Source organism: Hemitrygon akajei, chromosome 30 (genome assembly GCF_048418815.1).
Source record: "Hemitrygon akajei chromosome 30, sHemAka1.3, whole genome shotgun sequence".
Taxonomy (NCBI): domain Eukaryota; kingdom Metazoa; phylum Chordata; class Chondrichthyes; order Myliobatiformes; family Dasyatidae; genus Hemitrygon; species Hemitrygon akajei.
Genome location: NC_133153.1, coordinates 43,810,987 through 43,835,432, shown reverse-complemented (window position 1 = coordinate 43,835,432; position 24,446 = coordinate 43,810,987). Strand labels below are relative to the sequence as shown.

The following is a 24,446-nucleotide window of genomic DNA, read 5'->3' as shown; positions in this document are numbered from 1 at the left end:
GACGTCCTGGGCCGCTTGTGACCTAAGTCGGTGGCAAGAGTGGGCAGAGGCAGAGGCCCGGTCCCGGGACACCGCCGCCTCCCCCACAGCCAACAGGCCGGACGGAGCTTCGAACCCCCGTGATCTCCGGACTCTACCCGAAACCCGCAGGCGGAGCTGAGAATCGGGCAGGAGGGTCTGGGGAAGAGAAAACAGACAAGAGGGGGGTTGAAATTGTAGTAGAGGGAGAGGTTTGGAGGGTCGATAGAGGAGTTTTGTAAACTGACAAGGGGCTGTCTCATCTACTTGAATCAGCTTATTACCAAAAAGAGAGGTCTCGTCGTCCCTGACAGATAACTCAAAACTTTTTCCAGACCCTGCCGAGGAATTCGGGGAACATATAAACCCTTCCACGCACTCACCACTCTCTGCGTAAAAAACTTACCACTGACATCTCTGTACCTACTCCCCAGCACCTTAAACCTGTGTCCTCTTGTGGCAACCATTTCAGCCCCGGAAAAAAGCCTCCGACTATCCACATGACCAGTGCCTCTCATCATCTTGTACACCTCTATCAGGTCACCTCTCATCCTCCTTCACTCCAAGGAGAAATGGCATGTTCACTCAACCTTTTCTCATAAGGCATGCTCCCCAATCCAGGCAACATCCTTGTAAATCTCCTCTGCACCCTTTCTATGGCTTCCACATCCTTCCTATAGTGAGGCGACCAGAACTGAGCATAGTACTCCAAGTGGGGTTTGACCAGGGTCCTATATAGCTGCAACATTACCTCTCGGCTCCTAAATTCAATTCCACGTTTGATGAAGGCCAATGCACCGTACGCCTTCTTAACCACAGAGTCAACCTGTGCAGCAGCTTTGAGTGTCCTATGGACTCGGACCCCAAGATCCCTTTGATCCTCCACACTGCCAAGAGTCTTACCATTAATACTATATTCTGCCATCATATTTGACCTACCAAAATGAACCACTTCACACTTATCTGGGTTGAACTTCTCAGCCCAGTTTTGTATCCTATCAATGTCCTGCTGTAACCCCTGACAGCCCTCCACACCATCCACAACACCCCCAACCTTCGTGTCATCAGTAAATTTACTAACCCATCCATCCACTTCCTCATCCTGGTCATTTATTAAAATCACGGAGAGTAGGGGTCCCAGATCAGATCCCTGTGGCACACTACTGGTCACCAACCTCCATGCAGAATATGATGAATCTACAACCACTCTTTGCCTTCTGTGGGCAAGCCAGTCCTGGATCCACAAAGCAAGGTCCCCTTGGATCCCATGCCTCCTTACTTTCTCAATAAGCCTTGCATGGGGTACCTTATCAAATGCCTTGCTGAAATCCATATACACTACATCTACTGCTCCATCAATGTGTTTAGTCACATCCTCAAATTCAATCAGGCTCATAAGGCATGAACTGCCTTTGACAAAGCCATGCTGACTATTCCTAATCATATTTCACTGGCAGTTCCCACTCATCTGTTGCCATCCCTGATTTGGGATCAGGGATGAGCTGTTCCCTGGTTTTTGCACCAGAGCTTCCTGGACTTAGCCCAATGGCCAAGGGTGCAGGCAGCTGGAGTCCAGGCTTCGCTGTACACACTGAGCACAGAAAAAGCAAGGATTTAATGCTGAGACTTCATAAGGTACTGGTCAGGTGGCAACTGGAGAATTGTGAGAGGAATTTCTTTAGCCAGAGTGTGGTGAATCTGTGGAATTCATTGCCACGGACTGCTGTGGGGGCAAAGTCACTAGGTACCTTTAAAGAGGTTTGATAAGTTCTTGGTCAATAAGGGTGTCAAAGGTTGCTGTGAGGAAACAGGAGAATGGGTTTGTGAAGGAAATTATTCTGCTATGTTAGAATGGCAGAGTAGACTAAATGGGCTGAATGGCCTGATTCAACGCCTACGTCTTATGGTCTAAACTGCAACAGTACTTTGTCTTTGAAGGTGTTGACCATAAACATATAGCAACAGTCTGAACAAGACAGTCCCCTTGCATCAGTTTAGCAACTCACAAACAAGTTGTGCATTGAAAATCTGATGATGACCAAGTCTCACACAGAATATCCCAGAGGATATAGTTTATATATAAACCATATAACAATTATAGCACAGAAACAGGCCATCTTGGCCCTTCTAGTCTGTGCTGAACGCTTACTCTCACCTAGTCCCACCTACCCACTCTCAGCCTATAACCCTCCATTCCTTTCCTGTCCATATACCTATCCAATTTTTTTTTTTAATGACAAAATTGAACCTACCTCTACCACTTCTACTGGAAGCTCATTCCACACAGCTACCACTCTGAGTAAAGAAGTTCCCCCTCGTGTTATCCCTAAATTTTTGCCCCTTAACTCTCAACTCATGTCCTCTTGTTTGAATCTCCCCTACTCTCAATGGAAAAAGCCTATCCACGTCAACTCTATCTATCCCCCTCATAATTTTAAATACCTCTATCAAGTCCCCCCTCAACCTTCTACGCTCCAAAGAACAAAGACCTAACTTGTTCAACTTTTCTCTGTAACTTAGGTGCTGAAACTCAGGTAACATTCTAGTAAATCTCCTCTGTGCTCTCTCTATTTTGTTGACATCTTTCCTATAATTCGGTGACCAGAACTGTAAACAATACTCCAAATTGGGCCTCACCAATGCCTTGTACAATTTTAACATTACATCCCAACTCCGATACTCAATGCTCTGATTTATAAAGGCCAGCATACCAAAAGCTTTCTTCACCACCCTATCCACATGAGATTCCACTTTCAGGGAACTATGCACCATTATTCCTAGATCACTCTGTTCTACTGCATTCCTCAATGCCTTACCATTTACCATGTATGTCCTATTTTGATTTGTCCTACCAAAATGTAGCACCTCACACTTATCAGCATTGAACTCCATCTGCCATCGTCCAGCCCACTCTTCTAACTGGCCTAAATCTCTCTGCAAGCTTTGAAAACCTACTTCATTATCCACAACACCACCTATCTTAATATCATCTGCATTCATACTAATCCAATTTACCACCCCATCAACCAGATCATTAATGTATATGGCAAACAACATTGGACCCAGTACAGATCCCTGAGGCACACCACTATTCACTGGCCTCCAACCTGACAAACAGTTATCCACCACGACTCTCTGGCATCTCCCATCAAGCCACTGTTGAATCCATTTTACTACTTCAATATTAATACCTAACAATTGAACCTTCCTAACTAACCTCCTGTGTGGAACCTTGTCAAAGGCCTTACTGAAGTCCATATAGACAACATCCACTGCCTTACCCTCGTCAACTTTCCTAGTAACCTCTTCAAAAAATTCAATAAGATTTGTCAAACATGATCTTCCAAGCACAAATCCATGTTGACTGTTCCTAATCAGACCCTGTCTATCCAGATAATTATATATACCATCACTAAGAATACTTTCCATTAATTTACCCACCACTTACGTCAAACTTACAGGCTGATAATGGCTAGGTTTAGTCTTATAACCCTTTTTAAACAATGGAACCACATGTGCAATACACCAATCCTCCGGCACCATCCCCGTCTCTAATGACATTTGAAATATTTCTGTCAGAGCCCCTGCTATTTCTACACTAACTTCCCTCATGGTCCTAGGGAATATCCCATCAGGACTCGGAGATTTATCCACTTTTATATTCTTTAAAAGCACCAGTACTTCCTTTTCTTTAATCATCATAGTTTCCATAACTACCCTACTTGTTTCCCTTACCTTACACAATTCAATATCCTTCTCCTTAGTGAATACTCTTTAGCAAAGCTGAAGAGAACGACCCCTGGGGTAACAATCTCTGGATTGCTACCTGTGCCACGTGTGAGTGAGGCAAGGAACAGAAAGATTATAAAGATTAATACGTGGCTGAGAGGATGGTGCAGGAGGGAGGGCTTCAGGTTTGTAGATAATTGGGCTTTGTTCCAGGGAAGGTGGGATCTGTTCCGAAGGGATGGTTTACACCTGAACTGGAGCGGTACTAACATTCTTGCAGGGAAGTTTGCTAGTGCTCCTTGGGGGGGCTTTAAACTAAATTTGCAGGGGGCGGGGATCCAGAATGTGAGAGAGGATAGCGAGATGAAGAATAAAGGACGGGGGGGGGGGGGGGACTACACGGTTCTGGAATATTAAGTGTTTAGTAGAGAAAGGTGAGGCGGAACAAATGATAAGGAGGACACATGTACAGAGGGATGGTCTGACGGAACATGGAGTTAAATGTGTTGAAAGAATAAGTAAATTCAGGAAGGACAACAAAATTCTAGGGGAGTATAGCCCAATGGGAGTTCGGGGAGCTGGGTTAAGCACAATAGGCAGCGATTCAAACAGAGAGAGGAGAAATGGGCTAAAAATTTTATATCTGAATGCACGAAGTGTCAGAAATAAGGCGGATGAGCTTGAAGCCCAGGTGCAAATGGGTAACTATGATGTTGTTGGGATAACGGAGACATGGCTGCAGGGAGATCAGACCTGGGAAATGAATGTACAAGGGTATACGTGCTATCGTAGGGACAGAAATGTGGGCAGAGGGGGTGGGGTGGCCCTGTTGGTGAGGAATGAGATTCAGTCCTTTGCAAGGGGGGACATAGGGTCAGGAGAAGTAGAGTCTGTGTGGATAGAATTGAGGAACAGTAAGGGCAAAAGGACCCAAATGGGTGTTGTCTACAGGCCACCAAACAGTAGCATGGATATTGGGTGCCAGCTGAATAGGGAGTTAACATTGGCATGTGGCAAAGGTAATGTCGCTGTAGTTATGGGGGATTTCAACATGCAGGTGAACTGGGAGAATCAGGTTGGTGCTTGATAGGATAGGGAGTTTGTAGAGTGCCTACGGGATGCATTCTTGGAACAGCTTGTACGAGAGCCGACCAGGGACAAGACTATTCTGGATTTAGTGTTATGTAATGAACAGGATTTGATAAGCGATCTTGCAGTAAGGGAGCCATTAGGAGGTAGTGATCATAATAAGTTTTTATCTGCAATTTGAGAAGGATAAGGGCAGCTCGGAGGTGTCAGTGTTGCAGTTGAACAGGGGAAACTATGGAGCCATGAGAGAGGAGCTGGCCAAAGTTGACTGGACGGATAGCCTAGAAGAAAAGACAGTGGAACAGCAATGGCAGGTATTCTTGGGAATAATGCACAAGGTGCAAAATCAGTTCATCCCCCAGAGAAGGAAGGATTCAAAGGGGGGAAAGGGCCCACAGTGGTTGACAAAGGAAGTCAGAGATTGCATAGCATCAAAAAAAAGGAAGTATGACAGAGCTAAGGTAAGTGGGAGGACAGATGATTGGAAAGTTTTTAAGGAACAACAGAACTTAACTAAAAAGACAATACGGGGAGAAAAAATGAGGTACGAATGCAAGCTAGCTAGGAATATAAAAGAAGATAGCAAAAGCTTTTTTAGGTATGTGAAGAGAAAGAAGATAGTTAAGAACAGTGTTGGGCCCTTGAAGAATGAATTAGGTGAAATTGTTATGGGAAACAGAGAAATGGCAGAAGAATTTAATGAGTACTTTAGATCTGTCTTCACTAGGGAAGACACAAGCAATCTCCCAGATGTATGGATGTGCCAAGGACATAGGGTAACAGAGGAAATGAAACAGATTGACATTAGGAAGGAAACGGTGTTGAGAAGACTGATGGGACTGAAGGCTGACAAATCCCCAGGTCCAGATGGTCTGCATCCTAGGGTACTAAACGAGGTGGCCCTGGAAATTGCGGATGCATTGGTAATCATTTTCCAATGTTCCTTAGATTCAGGATCAGTTCCTGAGGATTGGAGAATGGCTAATGTTATCCCACTTTTTAAGAAAGGAGGGAGGGAGAAAACGGAGAACTATCGACCTGTTAGCCTGACATCGGTGGTGGGGAAGATGCTAGAGTCCATTATTAAGGATGAAATAGTGGCATATCTAGATAGCAGTGATAGGATTGGGCCGAGCCAGCATGGATTTACCAAGGGTAAATCATGCTTGACTAATCTGTTGGAGTTTTTCCGAGGATGTAACCAGGAAGTTAGACAAGGGAGATCCAGTGGATATAGTGTACCTCGATTTTCAGAAGGCATTTGATAAGGTCCCACATAGGAGATTGGTGGGTAAAATCAAAGCTCAGGGCATCGGGGGGAAGACATTGACATGGATAGAAAACTGGTTGGCAGATAGAAAGCAAAGGGTAGCGGTGAATGGGTGTTTCTCGGAATGGCAGGTGGTGACTAGTGGGGTGCCACAGGGCTCGGTATTGGGACCACAACTATTTACAATTTACGTCAATGATTTGGATGAAGGCATTGAAAATAACATCAGCAAATTTGCTGATGATACTAAGCTGGGTGGCAGTGTGACATGTGATGAGGATGTTAGGAGAATTCAGGGTGACTTGGATAGGCTGGGTGAGTGGGCAGATACTTGGCAGATGACGTTTAATGTGAATAAGTGTGAGGTTATCCACTTTGGGAGTAAGAACAGGAAGGCAGATTATTATCTGAATGGTGTAGAGTTAGGTAAGGGAGAAATACAAAGAGATCTAGGAGTCCTTGTTCATCAGTCAAATGACGGTGAATGAGCAAGTGCAGCAGGCAGTGAAGAAGGCTAATGGAATGTTGGCCTTTATTACAAAGGGAACTGAGTACAAGAGCAAGGAAATCCTCTTGCATTTGTACAGAGCCCTGGTGAGACCACACCTGGAGTATTGTGTACAGTTTTGGTCTCTGGGTTAAGGAAGGACATCCTGGCTGTTGAGGAAGTGCAGCGTAGATTCACGAGGTTAATTCCTGGAATGTCTGGACTGTCTTACACAGAGAGGTTAGAGAGACTGGGCTTGTACACGCTGGAATTAAGGAGATTGAGAGGGGATCTGATTGAAACATATAAGATCATTAAAGGATTGGACAAGATAGAGGCAGGAAATATGTTCCAGATGCTGGGAGAGTCCAGTACCAGAGGGCATGGTTTGAGAATAAGGGGTAGGTCATTTAGGACATAGTTAAGGAAAAACTTCTTCTCCCAGAGAGTTGTGGGGGTCTGGAATGCACTGCCTCGGAAGGTAGTGGAGGCCAATTCTCTGGATGCTTTCAAGAAGGAGCTAGATAGGTATCTTATGGATAGGGGAATCAAGGGATATGGGGACAAGGCAGGAACTGGGTATTGATAGTAGTTGATCAGCCATGATCTCAAAATGGCGGTGCAAGCTCGAAGGGCCGAATGGTCTACTTCTGCACCTATTGTCTATAGTCTAAATCCTTTCACATCTCCTCAAAGTTAGCCTTTCTGCAATCAAAAATCTCAACCCTGGGTCCAGACCTGTCCTTCTCCATAATTATTTTGAAACTAATGGCATTGTGATCACTGGACCCGAAGTGCTTCCCAACACATACCTCCGTCACCTGACCTATCTCATTCCCTAACAGGAGATCCAATACTGCCCCTTCTCTAGTTGGTACCTCTATGTATTGCTGCAAAAAACTATCCTGCACACATTTTACATACTCTAAACCATCCAGCCCTTTTACAGAATGGGCTTCCCAGTCTATGTGTGGAAAATTAAAATCTCCCACAATCACAACCTTGTGTTTACTACAAATATCTGCTATCTCCCTACAAATTTGCTCCTCCAATTCTCGCTCCCCATTAGGTAGTCTATAATACACCCCTATAAGTGTTACTACACCTTTCCCATTCCTCAATTCCACTCAAATAGTCTCCCTAGACAAGCCCTCTAATCTATCCTGCCAAAGCTCCGCTGTAATATTTTCTCCGACAAGCAATGCAACACCTCCCCCTTTTGCCCCTCTGATTCTATCACACCTGAAGCAATGAAATCCAGGAATATTTAGTTGTCAATCACACCCCTCCTGCAACCATGTTTCACTAATAGCTACAACATCATATTTCCAGGTATCAGTCTATGCTCTAAGCTCATCCACCTTTCTTACAATGCTCCTAGCATTAAAATAGATGCATTTAAGAAACTCTCCACCTCTTACTTTCTGTTTATCCCTAACGGTGCAAACAACTTTATTTTTTTCTTCCTTCTCCCCTACATCTTCGGTCTGAGCATTCCCCTTGTCTGTCACCCACCTATCCTCCCTTGCACACTGTCTACTAACTTTCTCTATTTGTGAACTAACTTCCTCTCTCCTAGTCTCTTCAATTTGAGTCCCAACCCTCCCCCCAACCATTCTAGTTTATTGTCTCCCCATTAGCCTTTGCAAATCTCCCCGCCAGGATATTGGTTCCCCCTAGGATTCAAGTGCAGGTCACACCTGCCCCATTAGAGGTCCCTATGATCCAGAAACTTGAATCCCTGCCCCCTGCTCCAATTCCTCAGCCACGCATTTATCCTCCACCTCATTCCATTCCTACTCTCACTTACGCATGGCACAGGCAGTAATCCCGAGATTACTATCTTTGCAGTCCTTCTTCTCAACTCCCTTCCTATCTCTCTATATTCTCCTTTCAGGACCTCTTCCCTTTTCCTGCCTATGTCATTGGTACCTATATGTACCTATATGTACCTCTAAGCTCCTCACCCTCCCACTTCAGGATATCTTGGACGTGATCAGAAACATCCTGGACCCTGGCACCAGGGAAGCAAACTACCATCCGGGTCTCCTGACTGCGTCCACAGAATTGCCTCTCTTAACTCTGATGAGAAGAAAAAAATCAAAATGGCTCCCGCCGCACTCCTACTCCGATTCTCAGCCTTCTTTCTCCAAATTCCAAACGCACTCATTGTCACTTGGTCCTTATTGACCCTTCTCACCCAACAATTGACTTAGACACAGCATGATAACAGGTCCTTGAGACCTAACTACACCCATGAGGCTAATCAACTAACTAACCCACACATCTCTGAAGTGTGGGTGGCAACCCATGCGCTCACAGGGAAAACGTACAAACTCCTTACAGAATGCCAGGAATTGAACCTGGGTTGCTGCTGCTGTAACAGGGTTATGCTCACCTCTAGGCTACTATAGCATCCTCTAATAGGAGTAACTTCACGAGGAGGACTTTAATGGTAGAGGGCAATGACTTCTCATCAGTCTCTGGGCATCAAGGACTGTAGGAACCCCAGATCCTGTTCCTGACCCTTATCACACCTGGACCAACCTCACTACTACTACCAACAGCAGATTGACTGTTTCAGTTCCACTCTTGGCAGTTTCACACTCACCAACACTGATACTGCTTCTTATTTCTGGGTTTACTGAAGACTTGGGATATCATGCTGAAGTTGTACAAGACGTTGGTGAGGCTTTTTGGTCACCTACCTACAGGGAAGACATAAAAAAGTTGAGGGGAATAGAGTATAAAAGCAAGTAGATAATGCTTAAGCTTTTTAAGACACTAGTCAGGCGGTACTTGAAGTATTGTCAACAGTTTTGGGCCCCATATCTCAGACAAACTCTTCTCCCTCCTGCCATCTGGGAAAAGGCACTGAAGTATTCGGGCTCTCACGACCAGACCATGTAACAGTTTCTTCCCCCAACCTATCAGACGCCTCAATACCCAGAGCCTGGACTGACACCAACCTACTGCCCTCTACTGTGCCTATTGTCTTATTATTTATTGTAATGCCTGCACTGTCTTGTGCACTTTATGCAGTCCTGTATGTAGGTCTGTAGTCTAGTGTAGTTTTTGTGTTGTTTTACATAGTTCAGTGCAGATTCAGTGTATTGTTTCATGTAGCACCATGGTCCTGAAAAACGTTGTCTTGATTTTACTGTGTACTGTACCAGCAGTTATGGTCGAAATGGCAATAAAAAGTGACTTGACTTGGAAGATATTAGTATGAATAGAGCATTGGTTGATTGGCAGGAGACAGAGTGGGAATGAAGTGACTATTAGTGTTCCGCAGGGGTTGGTATTGTGACCACTTTTTATGTTGTTGATTTAGATGATGGAATTGATAGCTTTGTGGGCAAGTTTTCAGACTATACAAAGGTAGGTGGAGTGGCAAGTAGATTTGAAGAAGCAGGGTGGCTAGGAAGGATTTTAACTGGTTTGGAGTATGGGCAAAGAAGTGGCAAATGGAAAACAGTGTCAGGAAGTGTATGGTCATGTACTATGGTAGAAGAAATAAAAGGATTTTTTTCCCTAAACAGACAAAATATTCAAAAATCTGAACTGGAAAGGGATTTGGGAGTCCAGGTGCAGGATTCCCAAAAGGTGAACTTGAAAGTTGAATCAGTGGTGAGGAAGGCAAATGCGATATTACCGTTCATTTCAAGAGAACTAGAATATAAAAGCAAGGATGTAATGTTGAGGCTTTATAAATCACTGGTGAGGTCTCACTTGGGGTTCTTGTGAGCAGTTTTGGGCCCCTTATGTAAGAAAGGGTGTGTTGACATTGGAGAGTGTTCAACAGAGATGCACAAAAATGATTCCCAGAATGAAGGGTTTATCAGATTAGGAGTTAAATGGGCCTGGGCATGTATTCACTGGAGTTTAGGTTTCAATAGATTCCTCTCATACCCCCCATTCTTCCTATTGAACATTGAAAGACCTATATAGAGTGGGTGTAGAGAGGATAAGCATCCAATGTTATGGTAGAAGGCTGGAGAATGTGGTTGAGGGGAATTAATTAGCCATGATCAAATGATGGAGCAGATTCTAATGGGCTGAATGGTCTAATTCTGCTCCTCTGTCATATGGCCATAGCAGATGGAGATCTTGTTAGTCATGGAAAAATACAGCACAGAGGAATGGTCCTTCAGCCCATCTAGTCCATGCTCTACCATTTAAACTGCCTACTCCCATCGACCTGCACTGGGACTCCATACCCCTTCCATCCATGTATCTATCCAACCTTCTCTTACATGTTGAAATTGAGCCTGCACACACTACTTGTGCTGGCAGCTCATTCCACACTCACAACTCTGAGTGAAGAAGTTCCCCTCATGTTCTCTTTAAACTTCTCACCTTTCACCCTTAACCCAAGACCTCTAGTTATAGTCTAACCCAACCTCAGTCGAAAAAGCCAGCTTGCCTTTACCCGATCTACATCCCTCATAATTTTGTATACCTGTATCAACTCTCCCCTATTCCAAGGAATAAAGACCTAACCTTATCAATCTTCCCATAAAACTCAAGTCCTCCAGACCAAGCAGCATCCTTGTAAATTTTCTCTCTACTTTCTCAACATATAATCTTTCAGCCACGTCAATCTGTAAATGCTACAAATTCATCTACCTTATTCCATACACTGCACACATTCAAATACACCTCCAGTACTGTATTCACTTTTCAAATCTGTACACCATTTACATTGCAACTCATCCTGTTGACTGAGATTTTGTCCTATCATCAGCCTCTCCTGTTAGCAGATGTTTGTAAACCAGCTACCTTATCCTCAGACAACACACACAAAATGCTGATGGAACACAGTAGGCCAGGCAGCATCTATAAGGAGAAGCACTGTCGACGTTTCTGGCCGAGACCCTTCGTCAGGAGTGCTTCTCCTTATAGATGCTGCCTGGCCTGCTGTGTTCCACCAGCATTTTGTGTGTGTTTGAATTTACAGCGTCTGCAGATTTCCTTGTTTGACCTCATCCTCAGCACGATCACTCCAGTTCCCATCTCCCTGCCACATTAGTTTAAACCCTCATGAACAGCTCTAGCAAATCTGTCTGCAAGGATATTGGTCCCCCTCATGTTCAGTTGTAACACATCCCTGATACCCTCCCCAAAAAAGATCCCAATGATCCATAAATCTGAAACTCTGCCCCTTGAACCAATTTGTCAGCCTTGCATTTATCTGCCAAACCATCCTAATTTTGCTGGTGAGTTGCACAGGTAGCGATCCAGAAATTACCTCGAGTTCTTTTCAGCTTTCTACCTAGATCCCCCAAATCTCTCTTCAGAACCTCACATCTTTCATACCTACGTGATTCATGCCAATATATACCAAGACTTCTGGCTATCACCTTCCCTTTTTAGGGTGCTATGGACTCAATGTGAGATATCCCTGATCTTGACACCTGGGAGGCAATGTACCAGAGGAGATTTACAAGGATGTTGCCTGGATTGGGGAGCATGCCTTATGAGAATAGGTTGAGTGAACTCGGCCTTTTCTTCTTGGAGCGAAGGAGGATGAGAGGTGACCTGATAAGAGGTGTACAAGATGATGAGAGGCATTGATCGTGTGGTTAGTCAGAGGCTTTTTCCCAGGGCTGAAATGGCTAACACAAGTGCACACAGGTTTAAGGTGCTGGGGAGTAGGGACAGAGGAGATGTCAGGGGTAAGTTTTTTACTCAGAGAGTGGTGGGTGTGTGGAATGGGCTGCCAGCAATGGTGGTGAAGGCAGATACGATAGGGTCTTTTAGATAAGTAACATGGAGCTTAGTAAAATGAAGGCTATAGGTAAGCCTAGTAATTTCTAAGGTAGGGACATGTTCTGCACAACTTTGTGGGCTGAAGGGCCTGTATTGTACTGTAGGTTTTCTGTTTCTATTTAGATGCCTCCATCTCATCTGTTCCCCTGACAACAGAATCTTTGATAACCACTGCAATCCTCTTCACCTCTCTGCTCTTTTGAGCTACTGCACCAGACTCAGTGCCCGAGACCTGGTCACTGTGGCTCCCGCCAGTAGGTCATCCCCCTCAACAGTATCCAAAGTGGTATATTGAGGGAAATGGTCACAGGGGTACTCTGCACTGGCTGCCTACTTCTCTTCCTTCTCCTGGCAGTCACCCAGATACCCGCCTCCTGCAACCTAGGGGTGACCATTTCCTTGTAGCTTCCATCTGTCACCTCCACGTTCTCCTGATGAGCTAAAGGTCATTGAATTGCAGCTCTAGTTCAACACATTCTCTTGAGAAGCTGCAGCTTGGTGCAGATGTGGTTATCCAGGAGACTGGAGGTCTCCCAGAATTCCCAATTTCACACACAGAACAAAACACTGCCCTGGAGCCATTCTCACTGCACTACTATGCCCTAACAGATGAGGATTGAAGAAATAAGAAAAAGGGGAACTTACTGGATACCTACCTTGCCCAAGTCTGATGAACCAAAGCTACTCCAAACACTGGCCTATTCACACAATGGCCGCTCTGCTTGCGTTTGTGTTATTTTTATTCATCCCTTCTTAGGAATCCCACTCAGTGATTGGTAACAGTTCAACTCTGTAAAACTGCCACGAAGTTCTATGTTGAGTTTGAAACTGGTATCCAAACAACATACACAAAATGCTGGAAGAACTCATCAGGCCAGGAAGCATCTATGGAAAAATGTACAGTCGATGTTTCAGGCAGAAACTGGAGGGAAAAAAAAGATGAGAAGATTTAAAAGGTGAAGAGAGAGAAACACAAGGTGATAGATGAAACTGGGAGGGGAGGGATGAAGTAAAGAGCTGCGAAGTTGATTGGTGAAAGGGATACAGGGTTGGAGAAGGGCGAATCTCATAGGCGAGGACAGAAGGCCATGGAAGAAAGAAAAGAGGCAAGGAGGGAGGCAACGGCCAGACAAGATGATAAGGTGAGAGAGGGAAAAGGAGATGGGGACTGATGTGGGGGGTGGGGCATTACCAGAAATTTGAGAAATCTATGTTCATGCCATCAGCTTGGAGGCTCAGCCCGAAGAAGCTTCACCTATCACCTTGAGTTTCTCTCTCCCCTCCCCCCACCTTTTAAATCTATTCCTCAGCTTTTTTCTCCAGTCTTGCCGAAGGGTTTTGGCCAGAAACGTCGACTGAAATCTTTTCCGTAGATGCTGCTTGGCCTGCTGAGTTCCCCCAGCATTTTGTGTGTATTGCTTGGATTTCCAGCTTCTGCACATTTTCTCTTGCTTGAAACTGGTATCTCTGGATCAATAACCAGGTTATGCTGGCATCTAAGCCATTACAGATCTGGAAGCAGACTTTCCATTAGAGATTGCAGGGTACCAGGACAAGACTTCAAAAAAATCTTTTATTAGATTAAATGATGTACAAAATTTCTGCAGCAATGATCCCATTAGTTCTTTGCTTTTACTGTTCAACCTCTGTAAAACCACTGTTGTGTTCGTGCCTTACATACAGTATCTATAAGATACATCTATTAGATTAAAAATTATACAGCTCTTCATATAAACACCCTTGTTTAAAAATGACAATAGTACCTCTTTGTAACATAGAAAAGATGCCACAATGCTACCATTTACATAAATATTTTACGGTAGATATGTGGCTTCATCGTGCTGACAATTCAACCAATTCAGGTCTCATTATTTGCATAAAATAGATTGCATTCTGCCCATTACCATATGTACAAGGATTTCAATACTTCCTTTTAAATTCAATCTGCATGTACCACAAATTCTAGCATTACACCAAGGCATCTATACACCTGAAATTCATTAAAATCAGACTACCAGAACATTCTTTTACCTGTGCTGACTAAACAATTCTTGCATTGTGTTAGTGTAGTTGATAGACTCATTAAAACCTGACAGATTTTGTCAGACTAAATTTGACTTCACATTTTAGAGGATTTCTCTTCTAGGTAATTTGTAGTTTAAATATTATTTGCATCTTGGTACAGTTAAGCTTGTACCAATTTAAATGGCTTTATTTAATAAATTGATTAAAATGGTTAAAACGTGAACATTTAAAACTGGACGTTTAGCTTTGTTTAAAACCTTTACACCAATTCTGCTTGTTTCCAACGTAGATTGCTCTGTAGAGAATTGCATTTCCTGCTAATAGATCATTTCAGTTCATTAACAGCACTGTTGCTTGCTCTAATGTGATATTTCACAACAATAAAATAGCCAGTTACATTTCGAGGGCACTGACACTGCATCTGGTGAGATTTTGGAAAGTCCCACCATTCTTTACCCTTTGCTTGTTTCAACAAATGATTGGATTTAGGAAGCCTTTTGCATAAACTCTGCCATTCCTCTGACTGAGTGGCAAAGACGACTTCAGGCAATTTCAAGTTTGTGCCGTGGGGAGATAGTCTCTGTACCATTCTGTGGCTAAATCATTAAATGTATCGAGTTCCGTATATCTTTGGTACCGCTGCCAGCCTGGATTGCAACTTCCACATCATCTTGAGACAGAGCCACTTTGTCTGGGGTATAATCATTCCGTTTGATATCTAAATAGAGAGAACAAGATGGTACATGTTAAGTGCAGCACCAAGAATTATCCAAACAAAGCACATCCTATTACCACCACCCAGGAGAAAGACTGAGCAGCCAGTTTACCCTACTCTCTGCTCAGGGAGATTTACCAAAAGGCAGACTAACTCAGTATTTCAGTGGTATGTATTGAAGTCTATCTGCCAACAGATTCTTAGAGTGAAGGGGAATTCCTCATACATGAAGCTCAATGGTCTGTCACACCTCACATTACAATTCTATCCTAGTGTTTGATATATCAGACATCCTAAACCCCACGAGGTGCCTGAAAACATTGGAACTCAGAGGTTATGGAGGCATCATTCCCATCCTTAAAGCTCATAAAATATCTGAAGATGCCAAAAACCAGAAATAAAAACAAAATGTGTTGGAAGATCTCAACAGGGCAAATGTGTTTCAGGTCTGAGACTCACTGCTTCTCCACCCCCAGCCTAGCTCCCCACCCTGACTTCAACAATTCCTGCAGAATGACTCACTAATGTCTGAAATTCTCAAATTATCTGTTGGAGATAGGACCTCACTCTACAAATGTCCAGGACATTAGTAAGATCACACAGAGTGCTCTGTGCACTTCTGGTCACTACACTAAAGTGATGTCATTAGGCGAACGATGTTATAAATACTGGAGGGTTTGAGTTACAAAAGACTGGACAGGTCAGAACTGTTTTTGCTGGAGTGAAGGCTGCTGAGGGGGTGACCTTACAGATGTGTATAAAATCACAAGGGATTTAGATAAGATCAAAATCAGATTTATTATCACTGACATGCTGTCACATTTGCTGTTTTGCAAGAAATAAAAATTACTACAAGTCAGTGAGATAGTGTCTGTCTCTCCCACAGGGTAGGGGAGATCATAGGTTAAAGGTGAACAGAGAAAAGATCTAAAGGTAACCTGAAGGGTATGTATTTCTGCAGACAGGACATGGGACAAGCTGTCACAATGTTTGGAGGCTACACAGATACAAGGTACAACTCTGACTGTCTCAATATCACTCAGTGGCAGACTGGCATATGATCCTCAAATCTGTTTTAGTAACCTCATCCATACCCACACTCACATACCAGTTCTGACCAAACCAGACAGGGAGAAGGATGGACCATAGAGGCCTCGCATTGTGGTGTTATGGACAGTTACTGGAAGGATTCAAACAGGCAGGTGTTGGGAGGAAGCAGGAATGACCCAGAACAGTGAAAAGCTGGAGGTGTGCACATCGTTAATGAAAACTGAGCATAGAATAGGGTTTGGGAATAAATTGAACAGAGTTAAGGGGGTAGAGGTTATTAAATGATCTTTCTCTTTGAATGTAGCATGGACTTGGTTGGTGGACCATTAAGAAGCACTGTTCATGAGGCCAGCAAGGTCCCTACAGGAGAGGGAAAGAGTGGGGAAAAGCAAGATAACCCTGCAAGAAAAACATTTGGGTATCTTGACTAAGTTCCTGTGTCAGATCGAGTTATCTTCACTTATTTAAGGCTGTATACCACTGAATGGCTTTCATCACAAGTGAACTGAAGCAATAGGCCATCCAGTTTGGCATTCAAACTCAGTCCTTCAATTTGTTAAATCAGTCAAAACCCAGAGGTTTCAGCTCGCCCACAGTAACACAAGCTCGCACCCGAGCTGTACACAAGGTCCATGATGCAAAAATTCACAGACTGATGATAGACCATGGACTGAAGTCACCAACATCAGGGGAGCAAAGAGCAAGGAAAGCAATGAGAAAATCTTACCAGGAAGTTTCAGTCTCCCACAGCAAGAATTACAATGGTGTTTTGATCGAAAATTTTTAACTGCATCTTCTCCTAAATTGGCAGGTCCAAATACCATGTCATGCGACCTGGAAGAAATACAAGTTTGGACACAGCAGTGTTTGAGGATCTATCACAGGATGCAGCTAATATTGCTGAATGATAGCCTGTCTTCAGCCTCACCTCCTCTCCAAACCATGGCCTCTATCAAATGGCACAATCTCCCTCTTTCTCCTTGCTGTGCACCCTATGACAAGATACACCTAGATCCATGGAATACTGTAGTATGAAATAGAGAATGAAGCTACAAAGATAGATGGAGGAACTATTCTGACATTTGAATCTAACAACTTGGCAACCACCTGACATTAGGAGCCAAGCTGTTCAGATGTGAAGTTCAGTGGCTGAGATTTGAAATTCCAATTGAGGGTCTATCAGTTGTTAACCTATTAAATGCTCCCAATGGCATGAACCTCAAATAGCCTCTGACAACCAAGTCCAAGTCCTGGCCTTCAAAGGTGCCTTAGATACTAAGCTTGGTAGAACCGTTTCTACTGACAGGAGATGGGGCAAAGGTGGGTTACTGGCACCTTAAAACCAGTCACTTTGGGCAGATAGGGCTCGTCAGTTATGGTTGGCAGCTCATATAGAAGGAAAACTCTGATCTCAAATCTCTGCTGCCTTGTGGCCGTACCTACTACGAGGGAAGGCTTTGGGAGTAAACCCCAATAAAAACCCAGTTGTGGAGTCCCTAAGGCAGTCCTACATTGAGTTTGATGCTGACTGGCAACTCCTACGAAGCTGCTGGTGCCAAACTGTATTGGTCTGCCATTCTTCTGGATTCATCTGCATGGAGAGGGGGTGCCTGCTACACGGGCAATGACTTACTCTCCATATTGTCTTGCCCTGGCTTGCCTATCACGTAAAGAGCTAGGACACAATATTCCATGGTTGACTCTGATCAACGGAGGGCCTCAGGAAGTAAAGTATGCTGAATGACTGGTTAATGGAGCGGGATTACATATCAGTTACAACATAGTGAATGTCGAAACAGTGTGAAAGAGGTAAATTTCTATATCTTAGTATCTCTGCAATTACAGTAAATCTCTCCTGCAGCCTCTAAGCCCCACTCTCCCAACAACCACACAAAAAAACCAAACAAATTGTGTCAGACTGCAATAAGGAAGAACAGGTGAAAATATGAATATAAAAAATAAAGAGTCTGCAGTCCAATCCATAAGTCAGAGAACCTTCTTGCTAAGAATTAGAAAAAGCTAAGGCAGTGTTGAAGATAGTTGGTGTAGACATTCTGAATTGAAAAGTTCTCACCAAGGAAGGAGGCACATCACATTCAAACTAATACTTACTGCTTCTCCTCAGACTTTATTACTGAAGGATCAGTTAGGTTCTCCCCAACACCTACAAAAGGAAATGTAAAAAGATACATAAATATAAAGTCCCTGCAAATGCAGGCACTACTCAGCAGCTCAGGCAGTATCTGCAGAGAGAAACTGAGTTTATGTTTCATATCCAACACCCTTTCATCGGATGAGAAGGCACAGGAAATACAAGAACTATTTATATTTCCACAGACTTGCCCACTGGCTTTAGGTTACCAGCATTTCCTGCTTTTCCATCAAACCTCCAAACCAGAGCAAGACTGCACTGATGAAAGAACACAAGATGCAGATACCGGAAATCCAGGGCAACACACTCATACACACAAAATGCTGGAAAAACTCAGCAGGTCAAGCAGCACCTATAGAAAGGAATAAACAGTCAACTTTTTGGGCCAAGTCCCTTCATTAGGACAGGAAAGGGGAAGGGGCCAGAATAAAAAAGTGGGGGAAAGAAACGAGATCTAGCTAGCTGATGGGTGAAGCCAGATGGCCGGGAAAGGTAAAGCAGTGTTGGATCTCAGTGGGCAATGAAGTTTTAGGTAAGTGACTACCAATGTAGTGCACGTGTCACTAGATCAATACATCAGTGTTGATCTCTGGGTAACACATACAAAATGCCACAGGAACTCAGCAGGTCAGGCAGCTTCTATGGAAAGAAACACTGTCAATGTTTCAGACAGAACCATTTATCAGCACTAGAAAGGAAGGGAGAAGATGCACACTCCTGCTTTAGGGAGTGCAGATCCTAGGATGTGGAGCAACAACTTGCTGTATGAACACAGTGGGTAGAGTACCATCCTTGATTTGGGGGGGGGGGGGGTAGAGGAATTACTGTTGTTCTGCAGACAAAATGCTGGTGCTCACATTCACCCTGCTGCAGTTTATGGTTCTGACGTGTGTCTATCACCACTGTGACTAGAAGGGCACTTTGGATGTTGTAACATGCTGTTCTTCCTGCTTTCATCTAGAGCTGTCCTTGGTATTCATTCAGTTGCTCCTCCTCACCAAAGTATATTCCCCCTATGCATCAGCAAAGGTTTCTGTGGTTTGTCCACATCACTGTAGCTCCCTTTGTACATAATTTAACAACTTGGTTCCAATATTTACAGCAATCATCTGCTTGTCAATATTCAGACAACTAAACTAGTACACTGTGTTCTAATTATTTACTGAACTTTACTTTTCTGTGCCCAAAGGTGAACCCTAATAAAGGACTACAGGTGCCAGGACTATGAAAGAGGGCAGAAGTGCTGTAAACACGGATGTGGGGCAGCTTCCGAGAGAGATTTTGGATATTAAGGAACCCAAGGGATATTGGACTGGTGTAGGAAAATGACAGAGTGAGGATCAGCCATGAGTAATTCTCCTGCCTCTACTCAATGTAGAGTGCGCGCAAGAGAGCACCAGTGTTCCTTCAGATTCTGCCCAAGCAGCATACCTTGCATTATACACAAAAGGCCATTCAATCTATTGAGTCCATGCTACCTCCCACCACAGCAATCAATTCCATGCTCACTGCTATTAATTCCCTGCATCTTGACTCCCAATGACGCAACACAGAAACAGGCCATTCAGAACTGCAAGGGACGGGGTCGACAGCACATAAGAGGTTTTTCGACAGGCACGTGACTACGCAAGGAATGTTGGAGTCCAGACCATATGCAGGCAAATAGAGCATTTAAATTGGCATCATGGTTGGAATGGACACAGTGGGCAGAAGGGCCTGTTCTGGGGAGATTCTCTTCTTTATTCCACTAAAAACTTCACTCTAACAAAGGAAAGCCAGCATGTACTCACCCTGCAAGTCCAGAACCAATAGTTCACCTCTAGTATATTCATAAGTCCAGTGACTAAAGGCAAGCATGGTCTCCTCCAGCATGTTGTTTGGACGGATCTCATCACCACTGTTGTGATTAAATTTGCGGAACTCACCACTCATACATTCTTCAATCGCAAACCACTGGCTTGCTGAATGACAATACAGAAGGAACACTTCCAGGAACCTGAGGTTAAATCAGACTTTAATTCAGCAATATCGTTGGAACTAACCAAAAAATTATTAGTGTTCTAGTAAGGATAATCAAACATACCATCATCCTTAAGCTCCTGGAAGCATTTTGTTAATGTAAAGGTGATGCTTAAACACACACTACAGTTATTTCAAAAGTTTGAACTAGAAGAATCCCAACTTTCTAAATAGGAGCAGCTTTCTTTCAAGAGCAAATTAACAGCTTTTTTAAGAACCAAAATGAAGGGATACAGGTGTTTCTGCATCCAAGAACAGCCTCAATGACCAGCAGTGTAGCCACAAGGACTGAATGGCTTCTTAATAATTCCATTCCTTACTGTGAACAAAATCTCTAGTATTGTTTCCATCCTGAAGCATAAAAAGTAAACTAATCTTCTAAATGACACTGGGATGGGTAAAGCTGGTGAGTGCTTGCAAGGACACCACTTCTGTTGGTAAACCACATTAGAAACTACCTGTTAGGCTGCCAACAGCGCTGTTCCTCAGTAACAAAGTTAGATGGCGATTCCATGTTCATGACAACTGTGCACAGCCTACAGTGTTTTATTCAGCATAACAATAAGCTCAAAGTTCTTCAAAACAAAATCCATGCAGTGATATTGCACAAGGATACAGGTAGTGAGGGACTGGGAATGCAGAGAGTGTTGTAAAATCATTCTGCTGTATCCTTCTGTACATATTACTAATGGCTCCAGAATGTGGGAACAGTTACATCAACATGCTGCTCTCCCAGCAATACTGAGACACAGCAGACTTTACAAACTTCTTTATCATTAGAAGTTTGGAGAATGGAATTTTTAACAAGTTGGAAAAAACTGCGTAAAGATGTACTTTATTTATGTTTTTTTTTTTTAAAAAGAGTAGAGACTGTAGATAGTGACTGACCTTGGAGAGTAGGGAATGGTCTTTGGTTTCATTTGGTTGAAGGCAAAAGCGAGTTTCTGTGCAGCTCTCTGCTGTTGGATCTCCTAGAAACAAGAGACTGGTGGTAAAGCTTACAGGAAGATCTGTCAGGCACCATCTGAAATATACAGTAATGTGCAAAAGTCTCTCATATCTATACAATTATCCTAAGAATTTTGCATAGTACTGTATTTGTCAACAGAGTGGAACGTGAGTTTGAGAGCAAACAGTGTTGGGAATGGCGAGGGTGGAGCACTGTGGGAGAGGTGCGAGACAGTGGCAGAGTGTGCCAGGGCTGGAGGTGGGGGTGGGAAGAGAGAGACGGGTGGCCCCGAGACACCAGGCAAGGTCAGTTGATTCAAAACAATTGATGTATTGATTATTACAGAATGTCTTTCCCGTGCTTCCCATTCCCTCCCCTCTCCATTTTCCTAACCATGATTCCCCACTCCTTGTCCCGTTCCCACTCCACAACAGAGACCCATATCAGAATGAAGTTTATCACAACTTAGTCATTAATTTTTTTGCGGCAGCAGTACAGTGCAATACATAAAATTACTACAGTACTCTGCAGTTATTCAGAACAGCTTCTTCCCCTCTGCCATCTGATTCCTAAACAGACATTGAGACTTTGGACACTACCTCACTTTTTAAAAATATACAGTATTTGTTTTTTGCACATTAAAAAAAATCTATTCAATATACATAATTGATTTACCTGTTTATTGTTTTATTTTTCTCTCTCTCTGCTATATATCGTATGTATTGAACTGCTGCTGCTGAGTTAACAAATTTCACGTCACATGCCAGTGATAATAAATCTGATTCGGATTCTGAAGACTTAGGCACCCTAACTATATATGTGGTAGCACTGCATGATATCACCAACAGGGGCCAGTCAGAGGCATAATGTGTTTTACTATGCAGAAAACCCATTAGGAAATATTCTACAAGTATAGAGCAATCCAGTTTTATCGAGTACTAACACAAATAAGCCACATCCACTAACGAAACCTGAATGGATGATTTTTCGTTATCTGTGACATAATCACTGGCTGAGCAATTCCCATCTACTGGTACAAAATATCCAGAAAACTGGATTTTAGGAATGAGCAGAGCAACTTCAGTTTCTAGAAAAAGACTATCAAAATATTATGTAACTAGTAAGCCTAAAAATGAGTTTTATTTTATTTAGGGATACAGACCCTTCCGGCTGAACGAGCCAGTGTCACCCAATTGCACCCATGTGACTAACCTGTACGGTTTTTGGGATGTGGGAGGTAACCGGAACACCCGGAGGTGTATGAAAATATACACCTTTTAAATCATCTTGGTGAGCTTTCTTTGAGGATCTATGGACATCCTTCCATTCCTCACTGCCTTACAGTACTTTCCCAGTTTCAAACGTTTAATCCTGTTGAGCCTCCACAATGCAAAAAAGTGTCGCCTCACCTGTCTGGACTGATCCATGTGTCACTTCTCTGTTCAAAACAGCAGGCCAACTATACGTATAATATCGTACGTATATTGCGTATAAGGAGAAGGTGGGAGTGGAGGATGCTATCACGTATTTGCTGCACAAATCACTCTCTCACCTAGAGGGGGTCAGTTGTGCTGTGAGGATTACATTCCTTGACTTCTCTAGTGCCTTTAACACCATCCAGCCCAAGATCTTAAGGCACAAACTAACGGAGATGGGAGTAGACTCTCACATGGTGGATTGGATAGTGGACTACTTGACAGATAGACCTCAGTATGTGCGGTTGGGAGACTGTAGGTCTGACACGGTGGTCAGCAGCACAGGGGCGCCGCAGGGAACCGTACTCTCTCCGGTCCTGTTCACCCTGTACACATCAGACTTCCAATATAACCATATAACCATATAACAATCACAGCACGGAAACAGGCCATTCCGGCCCTCCTAGTCCGTGCCGAACTCTTAATCTCACCTAGTCCCACCTACCCGCACTCAGCCCATAACCCTCCACTCCTTTCCTATCCATATACCTATCCAATTTTACCTTAAATGACACAACTGATCTGGCCTCTACTACTTCTACAGGAAGCTCATTCCACACAGCTATCACTCTCTGAGTAAAGAAATACCCCCTCGTGTTTCCCTTAAACTTTTGCCCCCTAACTCTCAAATCATGTCCTCTCGTTTGAATCTCCCCTACTCTCAATGGAAACAGCCTATTCACGTCAACTCTATCTATCCCTCTCAACATTTTAAATACCTCGATCAAATCCCCCCTCAACCTTCTACGCTCCAATGAATAGAGACCTAACTTGTTCAACCTTTCTCTGTAACTTAAGTGCTGAAACCCTGGTAACATCCTAGTAAATCGTCTCTGCACTCTCTCTAATTTATTGATATCTTTCCTATAATTCGGTGACCAGAACTGTACACAATATTCCAAATTTGGCCTTACCAATGCCTTGTACAATTTTAACATTACATCCCAACTTCTGTACTCAATGCTCTGATTTATAAAGGCCAGCGTTCCAAAAGCCTTCTTCACCACCCTATCTACATGAGACTCCACCTTCAGGGAACTATGCACTGTTATTCCTAGATCTCTCTGTTCCACTGCATTCCTCAATGCCCTACCATTTACCCTGTATGTTCTATTTGGATTATTCCTGCCAAAATGTAGAACCTCACACTTCTCAGCATTAAACTCCATCTGCCAACGTTCAGCCCATTCTTCTAACCGGCATAAATCTCCCTGCAAGCTTTGAAAACCCACCTCATTATCCACAACACCTCCTACCTTAGTATCATCAGCATACTTACTAATCCAATTTACCACCCCATCATCCAGATCATTTATGTATATTACAAACAACATTGGGCCCAAAAACAGATCCCTGAGGCACCCCGCTAGTCACCGGCCTCCATCCCGATAAACAATTATCCACCACTACTCTCTGGCATCTCCCATCTAGCCACTGTTGAATCCATTTTATTACTCCAGCACTAATACCTAACGACTGAACCTTCTTAACTAACCTTCCATGTGGAACTTTGTCAAAGGCCTTGCTGAAGTCCATATAGACTACATCCACTGCCTTACCCTCGTCAACATTCCTCGTAACTACTTCAAAAAATTCAAAGTCCTGCCATATAACTCAAAGTCCTGCCATGTGCAGAAGTTCGCTGATGACACGGCCATAGTGGGGTGTGTCAGGAATGGACAGGAGGAGGAGTATA

At 43.5% G+C, this 24,446-nt stretch overlaps 1 protein-coding gene across 4 annotated transcripts in view; it reads right to left on the bottom strand.

Annotated features, from left to right (window-relative positions):
• Positions 1-13,924: 13,924 nt before the first annotated feature.
• The window catches only part of trpm7 (transient receptor potential cation channel, subfamily M, member 7), a 158,943-nt gene continuing 148,421 nt past the window's right edge, over positions 13,925-24,446 (bottom strand). For all 4 annotated transcript variants that reach the window (XM_073032774.1, XM_073032776.1, XM_073032777.1 and 1 more), the window contains 5 exons: positions 21,215-21,297; positions 20,098-20,303; positions 18,268-18,319; positions 16,883-16,989; positions 13,925-15,108 (listed from right to left, as the gene is read on the bottom strand). In XM_073032774.1, the coding sequence (XP_072888875.1) occupies positions 14,987-15,108; positions 16,883-16,989; positions 18,268-18,319; positions 20,098-20,303; positions 21,215-21,297 (570 nt within the window). In that variant the 3' untranslated portion in view covers positions 13,925-14,986. The remainder of the gene's footprint in view (positions 15,109-16,882; positions 16,990-18,267; positions 18,320-20,097; positions 20,304-21,214; positions 21,298-24,446) is intronic.